Source organism: Heterodontus francisci, chromosome 12 (genome assembly GCF_036365525.1).
Source record: "Heterodontus francisci isolate sHetFra1 chromosome 12, sHetFra1.hap1, whole genome shotgun sequence".
NCBI lineage: Eukaryota > Metazoa > Chordata > Chondrichthyes > Heterodontiformes > Heterodontidae > Heterodontus > Heterodontus francisci.
This window is the reverse complement of record NC_090382.1, coordinates 69471551-69491923: the sequence shown is the minus strand read 5'-3', so window position 1 is coordinate 69491923 and position 20373 is coordinate 69471551. Positions and strand designations below refer to the sequence as shown.

General features: G+C 41.9%; 1 protein-coding gene across 1 annotated transcript in view; it reads right to left on the bottom strand.

Annotated features, from left to right (window-relative positions):
• LOC137375616 (glutamine--fructose-6-phosphate aminotransferase [isomerizing] 2-like) overlaps positions 1 to 20373 on the bottom strand; it is an 87450-nt gene that overhangs the window by 41320 nt on the left and 25757 nt on the right. Inside the window, exons 4-9 of the mRNA XM_068042992.1 lie at positions 17588 to 17713; positions 9193 to 9251; positions 8966 to 9100; positions 7987 to 8048; positions 5361 to 5440; positions 4419 to 4539 (exon numbers count right to left, since the gene is read on the bottom strand). Of these exons, the coding sequence (XP_067899093.1) occupies positions 4419 to 4539; positions 5361 to 5440; positions 7987 to 8048; positions 8966 to 9100; positions 9193 to 9251; positions 17588 to 17713 (583 nt within the window). The remainder of the gene's footprint in view (positions 1 to 4418; positions 4540 to 5360; positions 5441 to 7986; positions 8049 to 8965; positions 9101 to 9192; positions 9252 to 17587; positions 17714 to 20373) is intronic.

Sequence of the window (20373 nt, the reverse complement as noted above, 5' to 3'; positions counted from 1 at the left end):
TTGACAACACATGACCATCCCAGACAAAACTCCAAAAATTATTAAATTGACATAGCTGTTGCAGACAAAGCCAGCTGCAGCCAATGTAAGATTTATGAGTGAATTTGAGGAGTGAGTGATAAGAATGAATGTGTGCTTTTTTTCCCACAACTAATGAAATGCTCCTATCGTTACATTTCATTCTGCGTGGTGCGAAGGTGTCAAGAAAACCCTATATGCCAACAGAGAAATATTAATGTCATCGGTTGGAAACTTACATTAGACTTTCAATGGAAAAAATACGACAGTTAACTTTTTAAAAACTGGCAGCCAAGATGGCTACCGCAATTTGCATCTGAAATACCAGGAGATCGAATTGGAGACAAAAGTCTAACAAAAAGCCAGCCAGGACAATGCTTTGGCTAACTGAGTAAATTATCCAGATCACCTTCGTTAGCGGGACATTCAAAGTCATCTTGAGGCATTCATAAGTGGAGACGTGCCTCCATGAGTAAACACTGACAACACCACCTGAGAGGGGTTTTGGGTTTTAGACTTTCAACCTCATTAAAAACAAAGAGGATTGAGAGAATCACATGACCCCCTGTCAATCTCTGAGAAAACTGGGAGTTTTGCTAGACACAGAGGAGACAAGCAGTAACTGAATGTGCAGCAGCGGGGAAGGCTATGTGCCTGCGTTTCTTTCTCCCTCTCTCTCTCTCCAGGAAACATCAAGTTTGAAAACCATCTGTAACTGTGGACCCTCCAAGCCTACAGACTGCTACAGCCAGAAACCAGGGGAAGAGATCCATCTACCAGTCTGCCTTCAAGAAAACCCTGAGCAAAGCAGACCAACCATAAAGTGCACTTTGACCAACTAAGTTCTTCAAGAATACAACTTCAGTTGGAAGATCACTGAATCATCCAACATCACTGCTGGAGTATTTAACTTTTATTTATTCGGGACTTTAATCCAACCAAAAAACATACTTTCCACTTTGTAATCTATTTGTGTGTGTGTGATCCTCGTGTGAATGTGTGTGTGAAAGTGTAGCATATTTTGTTTATTATTTTTGATTAGGTTTAGCTTGTTGCGTATAAGAAACCTACCGCTTTCTTGTTTAAACTCAAGAAAACCTGTCCGATTGGTTCTTTGAAGATCAAATTAAAGGTAAAATGTAAAACACTCACTGAGGTGGTAAGCACTGTTTAAAAGGAATAAACCCTGTTGCAGTCAAATAAGGGGAAGGACAAGAGGGGCGACTGTGACTCCCTTCTCACTTGGCCATAACACGTCTTTAATAATAGCTTCTAACATTTTCCCTATGACAGATGTTAAGCTAACTGGCCTGTAGTTCCTGCTTTCTGTCTCCCTCCATTTTTGAATAAAGGAGTTACATTGGCTATTTTCCAATCTAATGGAACCTTCCCCGAATCTAGGGAATTTTGGAAAATTAAAACCAACGCATGAACTATCTCACTAGCCATTTCTTTTAGCACCCATTGGGACCCCGAGATTTGTCAGCCTGCAGCTCCAACAATTTGCTCAGTATCACCTCCCTGGTGATTGTAACTTTCTTGAGTTCCTCCCTCCCTTCCATTTCCTGATTTAGCTATCTGAATTACAGAACCCCTGACAAGGCAGCACTGTATTTATTTTTCAGCCTAGATTATGTGTGTCCTGACACCCACATCTGAGTTGAGTTTGCCAATGACTTAGCCAATTTATAATACAATTATTTCATACAATTTTATAATTAAGTTTCAGTCCAAATACAAGCTGTGGAGGCAGTTTAATATCGACTAAGTGATACTATCAAGTATCTAATAGTCCCAAGTGATGTCAGAGCCTACGTTGAATAAAAGAAAAACATTTCTTCAGAACACTAATACCAAAACAAAATACTGCAGATGCTTGAAATCTGAAATAAAAACAGAAAATGTTGGAAATACTAAGGTCAGGCAGCCTTTGTGGAGTGAGGAGCAAAGATAACGGGGGGGAGGGGGGGCGGGGAATTGTATGCTCTCACCTGCGGCGCCTTTGGAGGCAGGGAGAGCATATAATTGAGTGGGATGGTTCTGGTGGGGACCCCGCCACCGTCCCGCCTCCACTCAAATTAAGTCCAGGGCGAGAAAACCCACGGATGGCCTTCCTGTCCCGCTGCCAATTGAGGCCCTTAAGTGGGCAATTAATACCCAATGAAGGGCCTCATCCCTCCTCTGCTGGTATTAGCCCAGTGGCAGGCAGGCCTGTCGCCACATGGAGAGTATGCCAAACAAACTTGTTCAGGTTGTTTGCCAGCTCCAGTGTGGGGGGGACATTTCCCTCATTAAAAGGCACTTACTGCCTGATCAAGGGACCTGTAATCAGGAAGGGGGATGCCTGCTGAGAGCCACCACCCTGACATTACTGCCAGCTCCCCTATTCTTGACAAGCAAGGGGGTGGAAGGTTATCGGGGGTAGGTGGAAATGTGGAGTGATCAGTTCAGCCATGAACTTACTGAATGGCGGAGCAGGCTTGAGGGGTCAAGTGGCCTACTCCTGCTCCTAATTTGTATGTTCATATGTATGTTCCCGGTGACCACCACCACACAAAACCCCTCCAGCCCTGATTCACCTGTGGCCTGGATCCAACGCCTCCGATGGGTCCATTATTGGCAGCAGCCACTGCCTGCTCAGTGGTGCTGCTCAGTTAAAGAGCTGCTGGCCTCTGGTTGGTCGGCAGCTCTCAGCAGGTGGGCCTTCCGTTGCTGGGATCCTTAATCCAGGAGAAGGCCCGCTGCTGTACACTTAAGTGCCTAATTGGCACATAATGCAGCAGACTTTCGCCAGAGGAAACGACGCAGGGCTCTCCCGAGCCCTTTAGCCAGTGGCCGAGACCCCCATTGCCCAGATAAACTTCCAGCCAACATTTCAGTCAATAACCTTTCATCAGAACAAAATTCTGATGAAGGTTATTGACCTGAAACATAGGGCTGAATTTTACGCCGCCCCAGCCTGTCGGATGGTGGCGTGGGGGCGGCATAAAATTGAGCGGGAGGCCCCGGGAAGCCTTCCCGCCCGGCTCCCGCCTACGGCCAACTTTACTCCAGTTGGGCGGGGTGAGGGGGGGAACGGCCCGCCCGCCTGAGGCCAATCAAGGCCCTTAAATGGCCACTTAATGGCCCTCACCCGCCTCCACGGGTATTTTACCCATGGCAAGCAGGCGTCCAAGAGACGTGAAAGGCCACCCAGCGATAGCTGCCGGCCTTTCCGCACGCCGGGGGGTGATGGGAGCCATGGCAGTTAAGCACAGAGTGCCCAATTGAGGGCCGCTCCCGCCTCCCAACCAACCCCCGGGACCCATGACGCCCCCCCACCCCCCCCCGCCCAAACAACTACCCTTGCCTCGCCGCCACAACCGATCACCGCCCACCACACCCCCTCCCGCCCCTCCCCCCCGGCGAGGCAAGCCCAATTACCTCAGGTCCTGGCTCCATGGGATTGGTTGGGCTGTAGTCCCAGCAGTGGCCACCGCTCCCGGTGGTGCTGCTGGGACTAAGAGCTGCCAGCCCGCTGATTGATTGGATCCCCAGGCTAGGCGGAAGCGGGTTCGCCTATGGTTAAAATCCAGCCCATTAATTCTGTTTCTCACTCCACAGATGTTGCCTGACCTGCGAAGCATTTTCAGTATTTCCTGTTTTTATTTTTTCCAGAACAGTTTAATTAACTGGCCTACATTCAAAGCATGCAATAGTACACACTAGTATAGAAACAGAAAATGCCAGATAAACATGATTTAGCCCAAGGGGTAATAAGAGTGGATAATGAATATTTAGCAAACTATGTTTATACCTGTCAACATCATTGGATGGGGAGTCACATTCTTAGTTTAATTGTTTTAACGAAGAAAAAATGGTTCAGAGATGACAAGATCTGGGTTTTTAAGCTGATCATAGGATTATACAAAGCCGATATAGGTAGGTTATTTAAAACTTACACAAGTGAAAATCTAGAGGTCATAAGTACTGCATTAAAGCCTCAATTAAGTCCAAAGATAAAAATAAAATTATTTCGCAGAGCATTGGAACAAATCCACTGGAAAAGTAAATATTCTTAATTAACTTCTTTAAAAATAAAGAGATGGATAAACATGAGGTTAATAACAAATTCAACATGATGAAGATAAGGATAGACCTAGACAATCAAGTACTAAAGCAAAATATTGCGGATGTTGGAAATCTGAAATACAAACAGAAAGTGCTGTAAATACTCAGCTGCTTCGGCAGTATCTGTGAAGCGAGAAATAAAATTAACTTCAGGTCGATAATCTGAATTTTTTTGGTTGATTAATTGGCATGTCAAGACAATATTGTTGTCTTTAGCAAACCACCAGTACAGATTACAAGTGTAGTTTTCAAAAGAACTGCAAAAATAAAAACAACTGTTTTGCACTAACCTAGCATCAGATGCAAAGTAAAATTCAACAGATTTTTCCTCTTCAGTGGGATGAAGGCACTTAATACTTTCAGTCTCAATTTGGTGTGCCTTGCTTGTACTGTCATTCTTGTTATTTTCGTCTATAGTGGAAAAAATAACTTCAGTAAATCATATAGTTGAGTGTTCTGCCAAAAATAAATTGGCACAATAGAAAATAAGAAACTCCTTCCTAAAATGCAAGTTACAAAGGAAAAGGTATTTTGAGATTTTGTTGTGAAAGTTTCAAAATGCAACATGCAATGCATTTCTGAGGGAGCACTGCACCGTCTTTCAGATGTGAGATGTTAAACCAAGGCCCTGCCTAACCTCTCAGGTGGATGTAAAAGATCCTATGGCTCTATTTGAAGAAGAGCCAGCAAGTTCCCCTAGTATCCTGGCCAATCTTTATCCCTCAACCCTAAAACAACTTCATTGATCATTTAGCTTATTGCTGTTTGTGGGACTTTGGTGTATTCAAATAGGCTGCCACAATGCTCTACATTACAACACTTGATAAAAAATAATTAATTGGCTGTGAAGCACTTTGGATAACCTGAAAAGGAAGTTTTCTTTCGACTCTAATTATAGCTTTCTTATGAAGTTATGATCAATTACAGTAAAGGTGAAGAGGAAACATGGTGATTGCCGAAACTTTCCTGTCAGACCTGTTTAATCTTGATGTGGAGTTACAATTAATGCTTCAACTATGGCAGCTTTAATTATAATACATATTTATGATCACTCCCAATTCTTTGGCTTCAGGCCAAAATTTAAGTTTCTGTTTAGTTAAACCCAGTCAGCACTGGTAAAAAAAAATCAGATCTTTTTTGTCTTTTGGCAGAAGTCAATTAAGAACATTATAAAGTTGTATAATTTGGAACAAATATTGACTAGTCTACTTGTACCCTAATGGCCAACTTACGTGTTTGGTACCGTATTGGAATCTGGTCAGTGGAGAACCTGTACTTGCTGTGAACGCCAATCAGCAGCGGGCTTCCTCGCCTAAGGAAGTTGAAAATAAACTGGATTTTCCAATTTAAATTCTGATTTACAAGGTTAAATTTAAAGGTAATAGCACAAATGACATCATAAGGCATTAGCAAGTATTCAGTGAAATTTTAATATAGTCTAATATCTACATTGTCCCAAGTTGCTATTGCTTCACTTCTTGAGAGTTTTTTAAATCTTGAAACAGTAGGGAAATAAATGCTGTTACGGACAGAATTGAGAGAGAACAGAAACCCCAGTTCTTTTTCCCTTTTCAGTCCGTAACTTTGTTTTGAAAAGGAAAATGTGTGTGTTTCTTAACCCTCAAGTGTAATGTCAATTTGAATTTTCATAGGTTTAAATAACGAGGATTATTTTTATTCACACATTCACCCCAAAAATCTAACACTATGTCACTCACTCACCACTCACACACATTTGAAAAAGAAAATCGTTAAAAGAGATAGTGCTCTTTAACAAATTACAAGCAAAGGAACAGTTCATAAGTCTCGTGATTTGGCTTGTCTTGAGAAAAAGGCATGCATTGCGGGCCTGGTGAAGAAGGCATTTTCACTCCTGCAGTGTAGTTAGGTGGATTTGATAGCTGGAATTGTATATCGAAGTAGTTACAGGATTCTCTCAAAGAGTTGAATATTTCAGCAGGTCATGAATTTAGTTGCTTGTGGACTTATTACTAGGAGGTTGGTTTTCTGTACTGATGGACTTGAAAGGAAACAGGTTCAGAGACTTTAAGATGTTACAGTCTCCAGTTCTTTTAAGGCATGATGGTACTGCCTGGTCTGCTAGCTGCTTTTTTGGAGTCTGTATTTTAAAGATTTTTAAAAGTAGACCAACATGGCTGCTTCTCACAGTTCCTTTTCCAAATATGGTAGGGGTCTAGATTGATTAGCACCATCCTGTTTATTGTTCTAGGACATTCATCCTGAGGAGGGTTAAGACAATCACCTTCTTTGTTTCAGGAGAAAACCACTCAATTCAGGAATGTCTCCCTATGGCTTCAGGATGGGTGTTGATGACATCTCTTAGTCTGGAAGGTAATCTTTTGTCCTTTCAGACAGTTTCCGTTCTTGGAATTCACAAGCCAAAAGTCAACTGACCTCCGGCGGTCAGCTTTGCAGCCCATGTCCACTTTTAATGTCCATTGTGGTTCATTTAAAATAAAAATAAAATTCATTTCCAGAAGATGCTATGCTGAATATAGTCCATGTTTAAAGTTATGAATAGGACATGGCTGTACTGGGCATGACAGCTGTTTCAAAAATCTTTTAGTGCATAGCTAAATAATTCATCAGTTGATATACTGCAAGGTAACTGTGATGTCTAGTTTGGAATTCTCTCATATACACTTTAGGAATGATTTTAAAGCTGCGTGTTGTGTGGAAACCAAGTGTGCCGACAGGTAAAATTGTGACATTTTACCCGATTCCATTCTTCTGGTTGGAATTTTAATTGCTCTTTTGAGCAGGTGAGCAGGACATCTACTGCAAGGTAAGAGTGTCCTGCATTAAATATGCAGATCTGAACATGAGGTAATTGGAGTCTGAATGCAATTTTTACCCCAGGCTAGTACCAGGGAGCCATCATGGTTTCCCTGCCAGGCCAACCTGGTAGGAAACACCAGTGTAACTGCAGGAGGAGCAGGAGTGCTCTGCAGAGCCCCACAAAGAAACATTGGGCCTCCCTCAGGCTTTCCTCCCCATCCCCCCCAAGATTGCGTTGGCCGCCTAACTCTCTAATAGGCACTTACCTAACCGCCGAAAACAATTTTGTTAGGAATCTAGCAGCATCATTCTGCCACCCAAAATTCTGTACCCACCTGCTGGCCTGCGATCACTTCCTGCTGGGTTCAGGTGGGAGACTGACAGGGGCCAGGCAAATTTGACCCAGGAGTTAAACCCCTGGTCTACTGAGGGCCAGACAGTTTGCCACCTGCCTCGGTCCACTCAGACATCTCCCGCTGGCCATTAAAACTTGTACTTTTGTAAATTAATAACAAATCAGTGAATTTAAATTAGAGGGAAATTGCACTTTTCCTTCTTTTCAGTACATTTTTCAGTGCTCAATGTTAATTTATTTTTCCTGTTCATTAACTCACATAACAGTGTCCTGTGTATTCTTTGCCAATAGTCAGAAAGGAATTCAATATGTACGTGTACAAGAACTGCAGTTAAAAATTTCTAAAAGAGGTGCGGTTCATAACCTTTTTAGCACTGGTTAGAAGAGAAAATAGAGCTGCATACAGCATGATTGCGCATTTTAATTTGTCTTTAAAATAGTTCATAATAAACTTTGTATATAAAGTCTAGTTATTTCACTACTGATCTACTCCATGTAAATTCCAGTCCAACAGACAGTAATTAGAATACTTCACTTTAAATGAAAAACAATAAGATGATAAACATTCTTAAAAAAGCTGCAAGAACCAAACATAAACATTTTTGAAATTATAAGACAAGTTAGTTAGCACTACAACAACGCTCACTGTTCTGACAGAGAAGCTCAAATAGTAATTATTACAGACACCATAACCTCTCACTAACCTAGTAGCAACAGCTTCATCTGGGAAATGAAGGCTCTTGAAGACAAGCGCAAATGCTCCTTCCTGCAAGTACAAAAAATGTAATTTCTGCTGTTAAATCATTTCTATTGCCACCTAAGGCGGCAGATGTAATCACTGCACAAAAATAGCTATTAACAAATCAAGGGTACATTCTCGGTACAATTGCGCATAATGTTAAGAATTATTCTGCAACAAAAATCATAAAACTAAATTCATTCTTTGACCTTTAGAGGCATTTCCACAAAATTAAAAAAGATTGTCTTTGTATAGTTTCAGGAAAATATCTCCAGATAGCGATATGAATGACGTAATTTGCATAAAGGAAACTGGAGGCTCCAAAGTTATGTGAATCAAATTCCCAATTCACATTTTCTATTTGTATAGCTCTCCAAAATAAATGGGTATAACTTAAAATAATGCATTGCAACTTTTCCCACCGTTATTTACTCAGATAGCCAGTAGCACCACCAAAGCATGGGTTAATAAGTAGCCAAAATAACATTTTAAAAAACTGCAGTTACTGCTCTAATCTCAAAAATGAGATAGCCATACGTGTCCAAATAGTGGCAACATAGATCCCAGAGTTTCAAATTTCATTCAGAATTCATCAACTTCAATACTAATTGCAACAACAGATAGTAATAATTGTAATTTGATTTCAATACAAATATTTAAATCTGATTGTAATGTTATTTCAGTGGGACATCTGATGGTGCTCCATATCATAAAATATTTTATATTGCACATTTTGGCTTTCCATTCATGAAAACTGCCTATATTTTTCAATGTCCAGCATATAGATGATGAAATTCTACTATAAAATATGCAAACAGTATTAGAAGATAAATGAACCAAAATACGATGGATGCTTAAACAACCTTTAGTTTCCATTTACCATGTACTGTAAACATAATACTCAAATGTTTTTCTTCTTAAAAAGAGAATTAATTGCAGCTCACCAGCTGTTGAACAACTCTTTCCACCAAAGTAGAAAATCTAATGTCTTCACTTTCTCTGTTGTCATACACATATTTTGTTAGTTTAGGAATCACCTCAGTATCTGTCTCAGATTCAAACTCATAATCTTTACTCTCCTGTAATGGAAAAAGCCATATAGAATATATTTGAATTTACACATTTTATTATGTGCATTAAATTTTGATTGGTTTATGACAATTCTACTTACCAGAAATTTTCTTAGATCTTTGTAGTTCGTGATAATTCCATTATGAACTACCACAAATTCTAAAAATAAAAATAGCACTGTTGATCCTGTAAGTAATCGAGCCTTTAAATCCATACTTGTACAAATTAAAAAAAACATATTTAAGACATATCAATGCCACAGCATAATGGTGAGTCAAAATGGTAAGACATGAATCATGCCTTGCATTCCTCACCCAATAATTTATTGATGTTTAGAAATATACAGCATGAAACAGGCCCTTCGGCCCACCAAGTCTGTGCCGACCAACAACCACCCATTTATACTAACCCTGCAGTAATCCCATAATCCCTACCACCTACCTGCACTAGGTATTTACAATTTACAATGGCCAATTTACCTATCACCTGCAAGTCTTTGGCTGTGGGAGGAAACCGGAGCACCCGGTGAAAACCCACGCGGTCACAGGGAGAACTTGCAAACTCCACACAGGCAGTACCCAGAATCGATCCCGGGTCCCTGGAGCTGTGAGGCTGTGGTGCTAACCACTGCGCCACTGTGCCGCCCCTTCTTGGTGATCTTGGTGATACAATTGAGAATGTCAGAATGGAAGCCTCAAGGTTTCCCCTTATCCAATTTTAGATCAATTCTTTGTACAGGGCTCTCATTAAACTGACCATACAAGTGAGTAAGATCCCAGATTCACGTCCTGGTCAGTGTTGAGTTAGCCGTTTTCACATCATGCCAGTAGTAGATAAACTGCAATTTGTACTCAGATTTCCCAGGCAGGGCTTTGGAGAAATAATATAATATTGAAAAAAAATCTTTGTACTTTAAAAAAGATTTGCTGTTTCCTTTCTATGATTTATTCATCTCACTCAGTATCTTTGGCAGACAGGACAGGCAGATGACCCACCCCCAAACTCTGCCAATACCATTCTGTAGATGGGCTGTCAGAAATGCAATGACTCATATCTGGATTACCAATTAGCCACATTTAGCTGGCAGCTAACGTATTGGACGACACTGCTCTAGAAGTCCCAACAATGCTGCATTTTCATAAAACTACTTTCAATTCGTATATTTTACATTAAACATAGCTTTGCAATAAATCTAAACAATTTGTGGGCCCAACTAGATACAGTACACAAGCAACTCAGTGCTGGTATATTGGAAAAGATTTTGCTGAATAAATAGCAGCATCTGAACAATGCACACTTTTATGCACAAATTGGATAGCAACTTGCAGTGAGGCAGAGTTACCAAAGCTGCACAAGCTGTTGGCCACGCTGCGCTGCTCTGCCATTAACCTTGCAAAAACAACACCTCAAACTTAACTTCCCCATGGTTTTCATTAAGTTGCTGCATTTGTGTATTAATTGTTCATTAAACTCGCCACAGAAAATAAAGTATTGCAAATAATACCTAAGCACCCTTTTAACAATGTGATAATTGTTAGTGACTGCCAATCACTTGCCTAGAAAGTAAACACTTATAACCGAAGTCTCATTTCTTCAGGTTGTGAATTGTTTTAGGAGATTTAAAAAATGTCAAATTTTAAAGTTTTAAATTATTTCTTACTTTTATCTTCCTTTTTTCTCTTTTTTAATCTAATCTTTCTATCCCTCTCTTTCTGTACCTGATTTGACATTGAATTCACCTCCTTCTCAGCCCTTCCTCTGTTTATTTCTCAATCCTTAAATCTCAGTGGTTAATGAGAAACAGTCTTTTTTCACCAAGCTGCCAGATACTCTGTTGCCATTATCAGCTCATACTTTCAGCAACCTTGTGCGCAAAAAAGGCAAATGTGCACAAACAAGTCTAACAGCATATGCTGTGAAATGCACTGTTCCAGCAAACTGGGCCCATTAATACAATAACTGCAAGTTCCTTCCAAGTCACACACCATCCTGACTTTGAAATATATTACTGTTTCTTCACTGTTGCTGGGTCAAATCCTGGAAATTGCTACTGAATAGCAGTGTGTACCTACATCACAAAAACTGCAGCAGTTCAAGGCGGGAGCTCACCACCACTTTAAGGGAAATTAGGGATGGGCAATAAATGCTGGCCTTGCCAATGATGTCCACATCTCAGGAATGAATAAAAAAAATTCAGATTACTTAGTTAAGTGAGGACCAACTTTCCCTTTAAGTTGCATGAGTTCGCGGCCCCACAGCAATTGGGAGCGTGCCGTGCAGGGAACAAACAGGCCATGCACAAGCAACATTCCCTTTAAAATGCATGCATGAGCATCCACGTGTCAATCCTAAAGGGACCATAAAGTACAACAAGCTAGCTGCGCACAAAAAATAGTAGTTAAAGGGAGCATTGGTGAGAACCACAGTGGAACCAAAGTAATGATCATATTTTGGGTTCTTTTACTCTTGGTATTTTTGACTTGAATGCTTAAAATTAGTCATATGGATTAGCCTTCACTCTCCACGAGACAGCATATTTTTACTTGCTCTGGTATCAAGGAAAAATATTGTTCGACACCCCTGATAACATAGCCTTTTTGATTACTTCAACTGTTGATTCTATCCCATGCATCCAACGGATCCTTTGTATGTTCAAAAATGGCAGATTAAGATTCAAACTAGAACTAATTGTAGGTTATAAATGTCAAATAAGTTTGTTAAATAGAGAGATAAATTGGACAATAGCAGAAATGTGACACATAGGAGCAAGAGTAGGATATTCAGCCCATCGAGCCTGCTCCGCCATTCAATATGACCATGGCTGATCATCCACTTCAATGCCTTTTTCCCACACTATCCACATATCCTTTTATGCCATTGGTATTTAGAAATCTGTCAATATCTGCTTTAAATATACTCAATGACTGAGCTTCTATAGCCCTCTGGGGTAGAGAATTCCAAAGATACAAAACCCTCTGAGTAAATAAATTTCTCCTCATCTCAGTCCTAAGTGCCTTCCCCACTATTTTGAAATTGTGTCCCCTGGTTCTAGACTCCCCAACTAGGGGAAACATCTTACCTGCATCTACCCTGTCTATCCCTTTAAGTATTTTGTCGGTTTCAATGAGATCACCTCTCGTTCTTCGAAACTCTAGAGAATACAGGCCCAGTTTCCCCAATCTCTCTTCATAGGACAGTTCCACTATCCCGGGAACAAGTCTGGCAAACCTTCATTGAACTCCCTCTATGGCAATAATATCCTTCCTAAGGTAAGGGGACCAAAACTGCACACAGTGCAGCAGGTGTAGTCTAACCAAGGTTCTATACAATTGAAGCAAGACTTTGCTACTCCTGTACTCAAAACCTCTTGCAATAAAGGCTAACATACCATTAGCCTTCCTAATTGCTTGCTGCACCTGCATGTTAGCTTTCAGTGACTTATTGAAGAGGACACCCCGGTCCATTTGTACATCTACACTTTCTAATCTCTTACCATTAAAGAAATACTCTGCACATCTATTCCTCTTACCTCACATTTTTCCACATTATATTCCATCTGCCATGTTCTTGCCCATTCACTGAGCCTGTCCAAATCCCCTTGAAGCCGCTTGCATTTTCCTCACAACATTCCCACCTAGTTTTGTGTCATCCGCAAACTTGGAATATGACATTTGGCCCCCACATCCAAATCATTCATATATATTATGAACAGCTGGGGCCCAAATACTGATCCTTGCAGTACCCCATTAAATACAGCCTGCCAACGTGAGAATGACAGGTTTATTCCTACTCTCTGTTTTCTGCCTGTTAACCAATTCTTAATCCATGCCAGTCTATTACCTCCTATCCCATGTGCTTTAATTTTGCTAACCAACCTCCTGTGGGGGACTTTAGCAAAAGCCTTCTGATAATCCAAGTATACCATGTCCACCAGTTCCCCTTTATCAATTCTGTTAGTAACATCCTCAAAAAAACTCCAACAGGTTCGTCAAACGTGAATTCCCATTCATAAATCCATGTTGACTATACCCAATCAGATCCTTATTATCCAAGTGTCCATTTATCACATCCTTTAGAATAGACTCGAGCATTTTCCCGGCGACTGATGTAAGGCTAACAGGTCTATAGTTCCCCGTTTTCTCTCTCCCTCCCTTCTTAAATAGTGGGGTGACATTTGCTATCTTCCAATCTACAGGAACCGTTCCAGAATTTTGGAAGATGATCACCAATGCATTGCTACCTCTTTCAACACTCTGGGATGTAGAATATCAGGTCCTGGGGACTTATCAACATTCAGCCCCATTAGTTTCTCCAATAATTTAAGTGGTCACTGGATAGACATATGGATAAAAATGGAATAGTGCAGGTCAGATGGTTTCACAGGTCGGCGCAACATCGAGGGCCGAAGGGCCTGTACTGCACTGTAATGTTCTAATGTTCTAATAACCTTCTTACTAATACTAATTTCCTTCAATTCCTCATTCTCCCTAGTCCCTTGGATCACTAATTCTGGGAGATTAGATTAGATTAGAGATACAGCACTGAAACAGGCCCTTCGGCCCACCGAGTCTGTGCCGACCATCAACCACCCATTTATACTAATCCCACACTAATCCCATATTCCTACCAAACATCCCCACCTGTCCCTATATTTCCCTACCACCTACCTATACTAGTGACAATTTACAATGGCCAATTTACCTACCAACCTGCAAGTCTTTTGGCTTGTGGGAGGAAACCGGAGCACCCGGAGAAACCCCACGCAGACACAGGGAGAACTTGCAAACTCCACACAGGCAGTACCCAGAATCGAACCCGGGTCCCTGGAGCTGTGAGGCTGCAGTGCTAACCACTGTGCCACTGTGCTCTTGTATCTTCCTCAATGAAGACAGACACAAAGTAATCATTTAGCTTCTCTGCCATTTCTCTATTCCCCATTATAAATTCTCCTGACTCTGCCTGTAATGGACCCACATTTGTCTTAGTCAAACATTTCCTTTTTATATAGCTATAGAAACTTTTACAGTCCGTCTTTATGTTTTTTGCTAGCTTACATTCATATTCTATTCTCACTTTCTTTATTGGTTTCTTCATCCTCCTTTGCTGTATTCTAAAAGGCTGCGTTTGCTGACAACGCAGTCACTAGGTGCACTGACACATGCGCAAATGCAGCCTGTTCAACCTAAACGTCACAGTCAGCGACGATCAGGCAGCTGCCAGGGCTAAAGATGGTGTTGCTCAAATAATCACACAAAGGCAACGTAAACACATGGCAGCACACAATGGCCGAAGAGATCGGCTGGCTGGGGAATGGGCGGAGAGGGCGGGGGGGGGGGGGATGAGGGAACGGCCGGGAAGGGTGGGTGGGGGGGGAACAGCCGGAGAGAGCGGGCAGACGGAATGGCCGGAGAGGGAGGAAGGGAGAGCGGGCGGGCGGGTGGAATGGGGGTAATTGCCGGAGAGAGCGGGTGGGTAGGCAGGAGGAGAGTGCACCCGTCGCCACCAAGGTCTTCGGCTGCTCTCTCCCTGCATCCCCCCCACTCCCCCGCTGTCTCCCACACCCCGCTCTCTCCCCGCTTGTCTGCTTGCTCTCTCTCCCACATGATGCGATGACGTCATCTGCACATGCGCCAACTGGTCCTGGCAGGCGGAACACAGCGCATGCGCAGAGAGCAGTAGCCCGTTTGTGTAGGTTGGCGCAGTTGGATGACGTCCCCGCCGCTGCGTTGTCAAGAATCACTTTGATTCTAAAATCCTCCCAATCCTCAGGTTTACTATTGTTTCTGGCAACTTCATAGGCCTTTTCTTTTAATCTTATATACTCCTTAAATTCCTTTGTTTTCCACGGTTGACTGCCTTCTCTTTTGGGGTTTTTGTGCCTTGAAAGAATGTATAGTTGCTGTAAACTGTGTAATAATTTGTGTAATAATTCTTTAGAGACTATCCATTGCCTATGTACTGTCATACCTTATAATGTATTTTTTATAATGTATTTTCCCAATCCACTCAACCAATATTCCCCTCATACCTTCATAATTTCCTTTGTTCAAATTTAACACCCTGGCTTCGGATTGAACTACCTCACTTTCAGTAGTCGTGCTACCAAGCCACTCTTGGTGATGGACATTGAAGTCCCCCACCCAGAGTAAATTCTGCGCCCTTGCCACAGACCAGCCAAGCAACAGCTTTACATAGTCAGATTCAGCCAAAACCCCTTATTCTTACAGAAGTCATGGCACAGTAATATACCATCAAGAGGGAGTGAACCTGGGAGTCCTCAACATTAACTCTGGACCCCATGAAGTCTAAAGGCATCAGATTAAGGATGGGCTAGGAAACATCCTGCTGTTGAAATTGAAAATTGACAAGAAAAGGAGGCTCCATGAACATCCCCATTCTCGATGATGACGAGTGCAAGGCTGAGGCATTTGCAACTACCTTCAGCCAGAAGTACAGAGTGGATGATCCATCTTGGCCTCCTTCTGAGGTCCCCACTGTGACAGATGCCAGTCTTCAGCTAATTTGATTCACTTCATATAAAATCAAGAAATAGCTGTGTACACCAAATACAGTAAAGGCTATAGGCCCCGGACAACATCCCAGCTTTCACAGAATTGTTACAGCACAGAAGGAGGCCATTTGGCCTGTCGTGTCTGCGCTGGCTCTCCGAAGGAGAAATTCACCTAGTGCCACTCTCCTGCCTTCTCTCCACAGCCCTACACATTCTTCCTTTTCAGATGGCTCTGGTGCTGAAGACCTATGCTCCAGAACTAGACGTGCCTCTGGCAACGCTGCTCCAGTACAGCTACGACACTGGCACCTACCCGACAAAAGTGGAAAATTGCCCAAGTATGTACTGCCTACAAAAAGCAGGCCAAATCCAATCCAGCCAATTACTGCCCCATCAGCCTACTTTCAATCACCTAACGTGATGGAAGGTATTGTCAACGGTGCTATCAAGCGGCACTTACCAATATCCTGCTCAATGATGCTCACTTTAGGTTCCCCCTGGGTCACTTGGCTCCAGCCCTCATTACAGCCTTGGTCCAAACATGGACAAAAGAGCTGAATTCCAGAGGTGAGGTGAAAGTGACCTTGACAAGGAGCATCAAGGAGCTCTAGTAAAATTAAAGTCAATAGGAACCAGGGGGTAAACTTTACACTGCTTGGAGTCACATCAATTACAAAGGAAGATGGTTATAATTGTTGGAGCCCAATCACCTCAGTCCCAGGGCATCGCTGCAGGACCTCCTCAGGGCAATGTCCTAGGCCCAATCATCTTCAGCTGCTTCATCAACAACCTTCCCTCCACCATCAGATCAGAAGTGGGATGTGCGCTGATGATTACAGAGCGTTCAATTGTATTCGCAATTCCTCAGGTAATAAAGTAGTCCATGCCCACATGCAGCAGGACCTGGACAACATTAAGGTTTGCACTGGTAAGTGGCTAGTAACATTCAGAAATGTAAGTGTCAAGCAATGACCATCTCGAACAAGAGGGAGTCTAACTATCTCCCCCTTGACATTCAACAGCATTACTATTGTCTAATTTCCCACGAGCAACGTCCTGAGTGTCACCATTGAACAAAGGCTTAACTGGACCAGTTAAACCAGCAAACACAAGAGCAGGTCAGAGGCCGAGTATTCTGCGGCAAGTGGCGTGACTCCTGCTTCTCTAGAGTCTTTCCGCCACTTACAAGGCACAAGTCAGAGGTGTAATGGAATATTCTCCACTTGCTTGGACAAATGCAGCTCCAAAACAGTCAAGAAGCTCATCATCCTGGACACCATCCAGGACAAAGCAGTAAGCTTGATCAGCACCTTAAACATTCACTTCCTCCACCATTGTAGCTGAAGTGTGTACTACCTGATGCACTGCAACAATTCAACTCACTAAGGATTCTTCAGCAGCACCTCCCAGATCTGTGACCTCTACCACCTTGAAGGTCAAGGGCAGCAGATGTATGGGAACACCATCTTCAAGTCACAAACCATCCTGACTTTGAAAAAGATTGCCATTCGTTCATCATTGCTGGGTGAAAAATCCTGGAACTCCCTACCTAACAGCACTGTGGAAGTACCTTCACCACATGGACTGCAGGGGTTCACTACTACCATTTCAAGGGCAGGTAAGAATGGACTATAAATACTGGCCTTGCCAGCAATACCCACATCCCACGAATGAATAAATTAAAAAAAGAAACTAATATCAAGCCAAAAAAAAAGCCTGGCTTAATTATTGTCACAGTGGTTTCCTCCATTTCATTTACATAATGCCACCTCTATCTAATAAAAGTACTCAGCACACCTACCATCCAACAGTAAGAAATACAAGACCTTTCAGTAGATATTATAGTAAATGGTTAGCAGTGAGTTTTGGCTGTAATTCAAATTTGTGGAGTGTTATTGAAATTCAAACTACCCAATTTTTTTATATTTTGATGATTTAGATTACCTGTACTCTTTCACCATTTTAATGTATTAAAAACACATACCATTGCTCTTATCAGAGCGCTGAGGATGACTGTTCACTTCATTTGGAACCCCATGTGTTGCCCAGCGAGTGTGAGCAATTCCAAAGTGCATTTCAAATTCTTTGTCAAAGTCCAGAAATTCTTGTTCTGAAAAGAAAATAATTGTTGCATACCAAGTGCTGTATTTAAATATAGATCACTGCAGATCGTCAAACAACTATATCACAACTGAATTTATTACAACATTCAATATTACTTACAAGCTGGGGGGCAAAAAGGAGAAATTCATTATTGTTAAAATGTCAGTTGAGCAGGTATTTTATTTTTCATTTAAGTGCACCTCCCATATCACAATAACAGTAGCAACAACTTGTATTTTGTATTACGCCTTTAACATAGCAATGCCAAGGGGCATTATCAAATTTGACACTGAGCCACATAAAGAGATATCTAGGCCAATGAGCAAAAACTTGATCAAAGTAGTAAGTTTTAAGGTGGCTCTTAAAGGAGGAAAATCAAGGAAGAGAGGAGTGATTAAAGGAGGACATTTCAAAGCTTAGGGCCTTGGCAGTTGAAGGCATGACCACCCATTAAAATCACGACGCACAAGAGACCAGAAGTGGAGGAGTGCACATATCTTGGAGGGTTACAGGGCTGGAGGAGATCACAGAGGTATGGGTGAGGCCATGGAGGGATTTGAAAACAAGGGTGAGAATTTTAAAATTGAGGCATCGCTTAACCGGGAGCCAATATAGGTCAGCAAGCACAGGGGTGATGGGTGAACGCGACTTGGTGCAAGTTAGGAAATGGGCAAGTTTACAGAGGGTCGAGCATGAGAGGCCAGCCAGGAGTGCATTGGAATAGTCATGTGTAGAGGTAACAAAGAATTGGATGAGGTTTTCAACAGCAGATGAGCTGAGGCAGGGCTGGAGTTGGCAATGTTACCAAGGTTGAAATAGGTGGCCTTAGTGACAGTGCGGATATGTGGTTGGAAACACATCTCAGGTCAAATATGATATCAGGTTTGTGAACAGTCTGGTAGAGCCTCAGACAGTTTCCAGGGAGAGGAATGGAGTTGGTCTAAGGAATGGAGTTTGTGGCGGGAACTGAAGACAATGGCATTGGTCTTCCTAGTATTTGGTTGGAAGGAAATTTTTGCTCATCCAGTACCAGACACCAGACAAGCAGTCTGACAATCTTGAGGCAGTGGAGGGGTCGAGAAAAGTGGTGGCAAGGTAGAGGTGGACATCATTAGCATATATGTGGCAACTTACACTTTTTTTCAGATGATGTCGCTGAGGGGCAGCATGTAGATGAGAAATAGGAGAGGCTCAAGGATAGATCCTTGGGACACCAGAGGCAACAATGCAGGAGCAGGAAGAGAAACTATTGCAGGTAATTCCCTGGTTATGACTGGATAGGTAAGAATGGAACCAGGCGGGTGCAGTCCTACCCAGCTGGATGTTGATGATAGTTACCTTTGGGAACCGAGAGGACTGGAACCGGACCTGCGAGGGAGTAGCTAGATCCAGGTGAGAATAAATACAGCACCAGGCTCGGAGCCTGCGATTACTTTCGGGAACGATCCCTTTGGATAGGGGAGGAGAGGGGAAGATGCATTTGGTAGTGGCAAATGTGAAGAGGGTCTTCCCCTCCCATTTCATGCAGATAATGCCAACTCTGTGAATTTTTGTTAAATTAAACAAAAAAGTAAAATATATTATTTATCTTCACCATTGATTCTTTGAGATTGCGGGCTAATAGAAAAAGTAGAAGGAAATTTTTTTTTCAAGAAATTTCCCTTCTGAATGTAAATAGCCTGAAAAATGACTCAGCTCATACACTTGACAACTCATTCTCAATCTCCATTCTGGTAATGCACAGGCAAAGTGTTTGCAATATCATGATCCTATATTAAATGACAATCCAAGGAAGTTTTACACTGGTTTAGAAACTTTACCTTATTTCAGTCCAAATTGAAAAAACAACCAAAATTCAAACAAAATTTATTCAAAGAATTGAGCACAACTCAAAGTATATATAATAAAGGGCCACAACTTAGGTATGACAAAGTCTATTTTTAGGTTTTAGAACACAAAGGATTCTTTGTACTCACAAAAGCTAGGAAGGGGTAAATGCACTGTTATAGAAGAGACAAGGGATATCAATAAGTTAAAAGAGAAAACTGGCAAAAAAAATGCTCAATGCTCCAAGTCAGAATTGAATAGTATTTATGAGAATGCACAACGCATTCAAAACAAATTGGAAGCACTAATAATGATGGAGTGGTAAGAAGCAGTAGCTATAACAGATATATGACTGAGATTTGGACATGACTTAATATTCCTAGTTATAACATTTTTAGAAGAGAAGAAAAGTGGTACAATGGTAGGGTTAGCAATAGAAAATAATGATGTTCTAAGGGGTCACATTAAGCCAGAACCCAGATGGATACAGAAATAGAAAAGGAAGCAGTATCATTCTCCATGTGTATTACAGGCCACCAATGGAGATTTTTTTAAATTCTTTTATCGGATGTGGGTATCACTAGCAGTTAAGAGTCAGCCACATTTCTGTGGGTCTGGAGTCACATGCAGGCCAGACTAGGTAAGGACAGCAGATTTCCTTCCCTAAAGGAAATCTGTGAACCAGATAGATTTTTATGACAATCATGATAGTTTTATGGCACTATTACTGAGTCGTACTGTACTGCAGATTTTTTATGAACAGTGGCGCAGTGGTTAGCACCGCAGCCTCACAGCTCCAGCGGCCCGGGTTCAATTCTGGGTACTGCCTGTGTGGAGTTT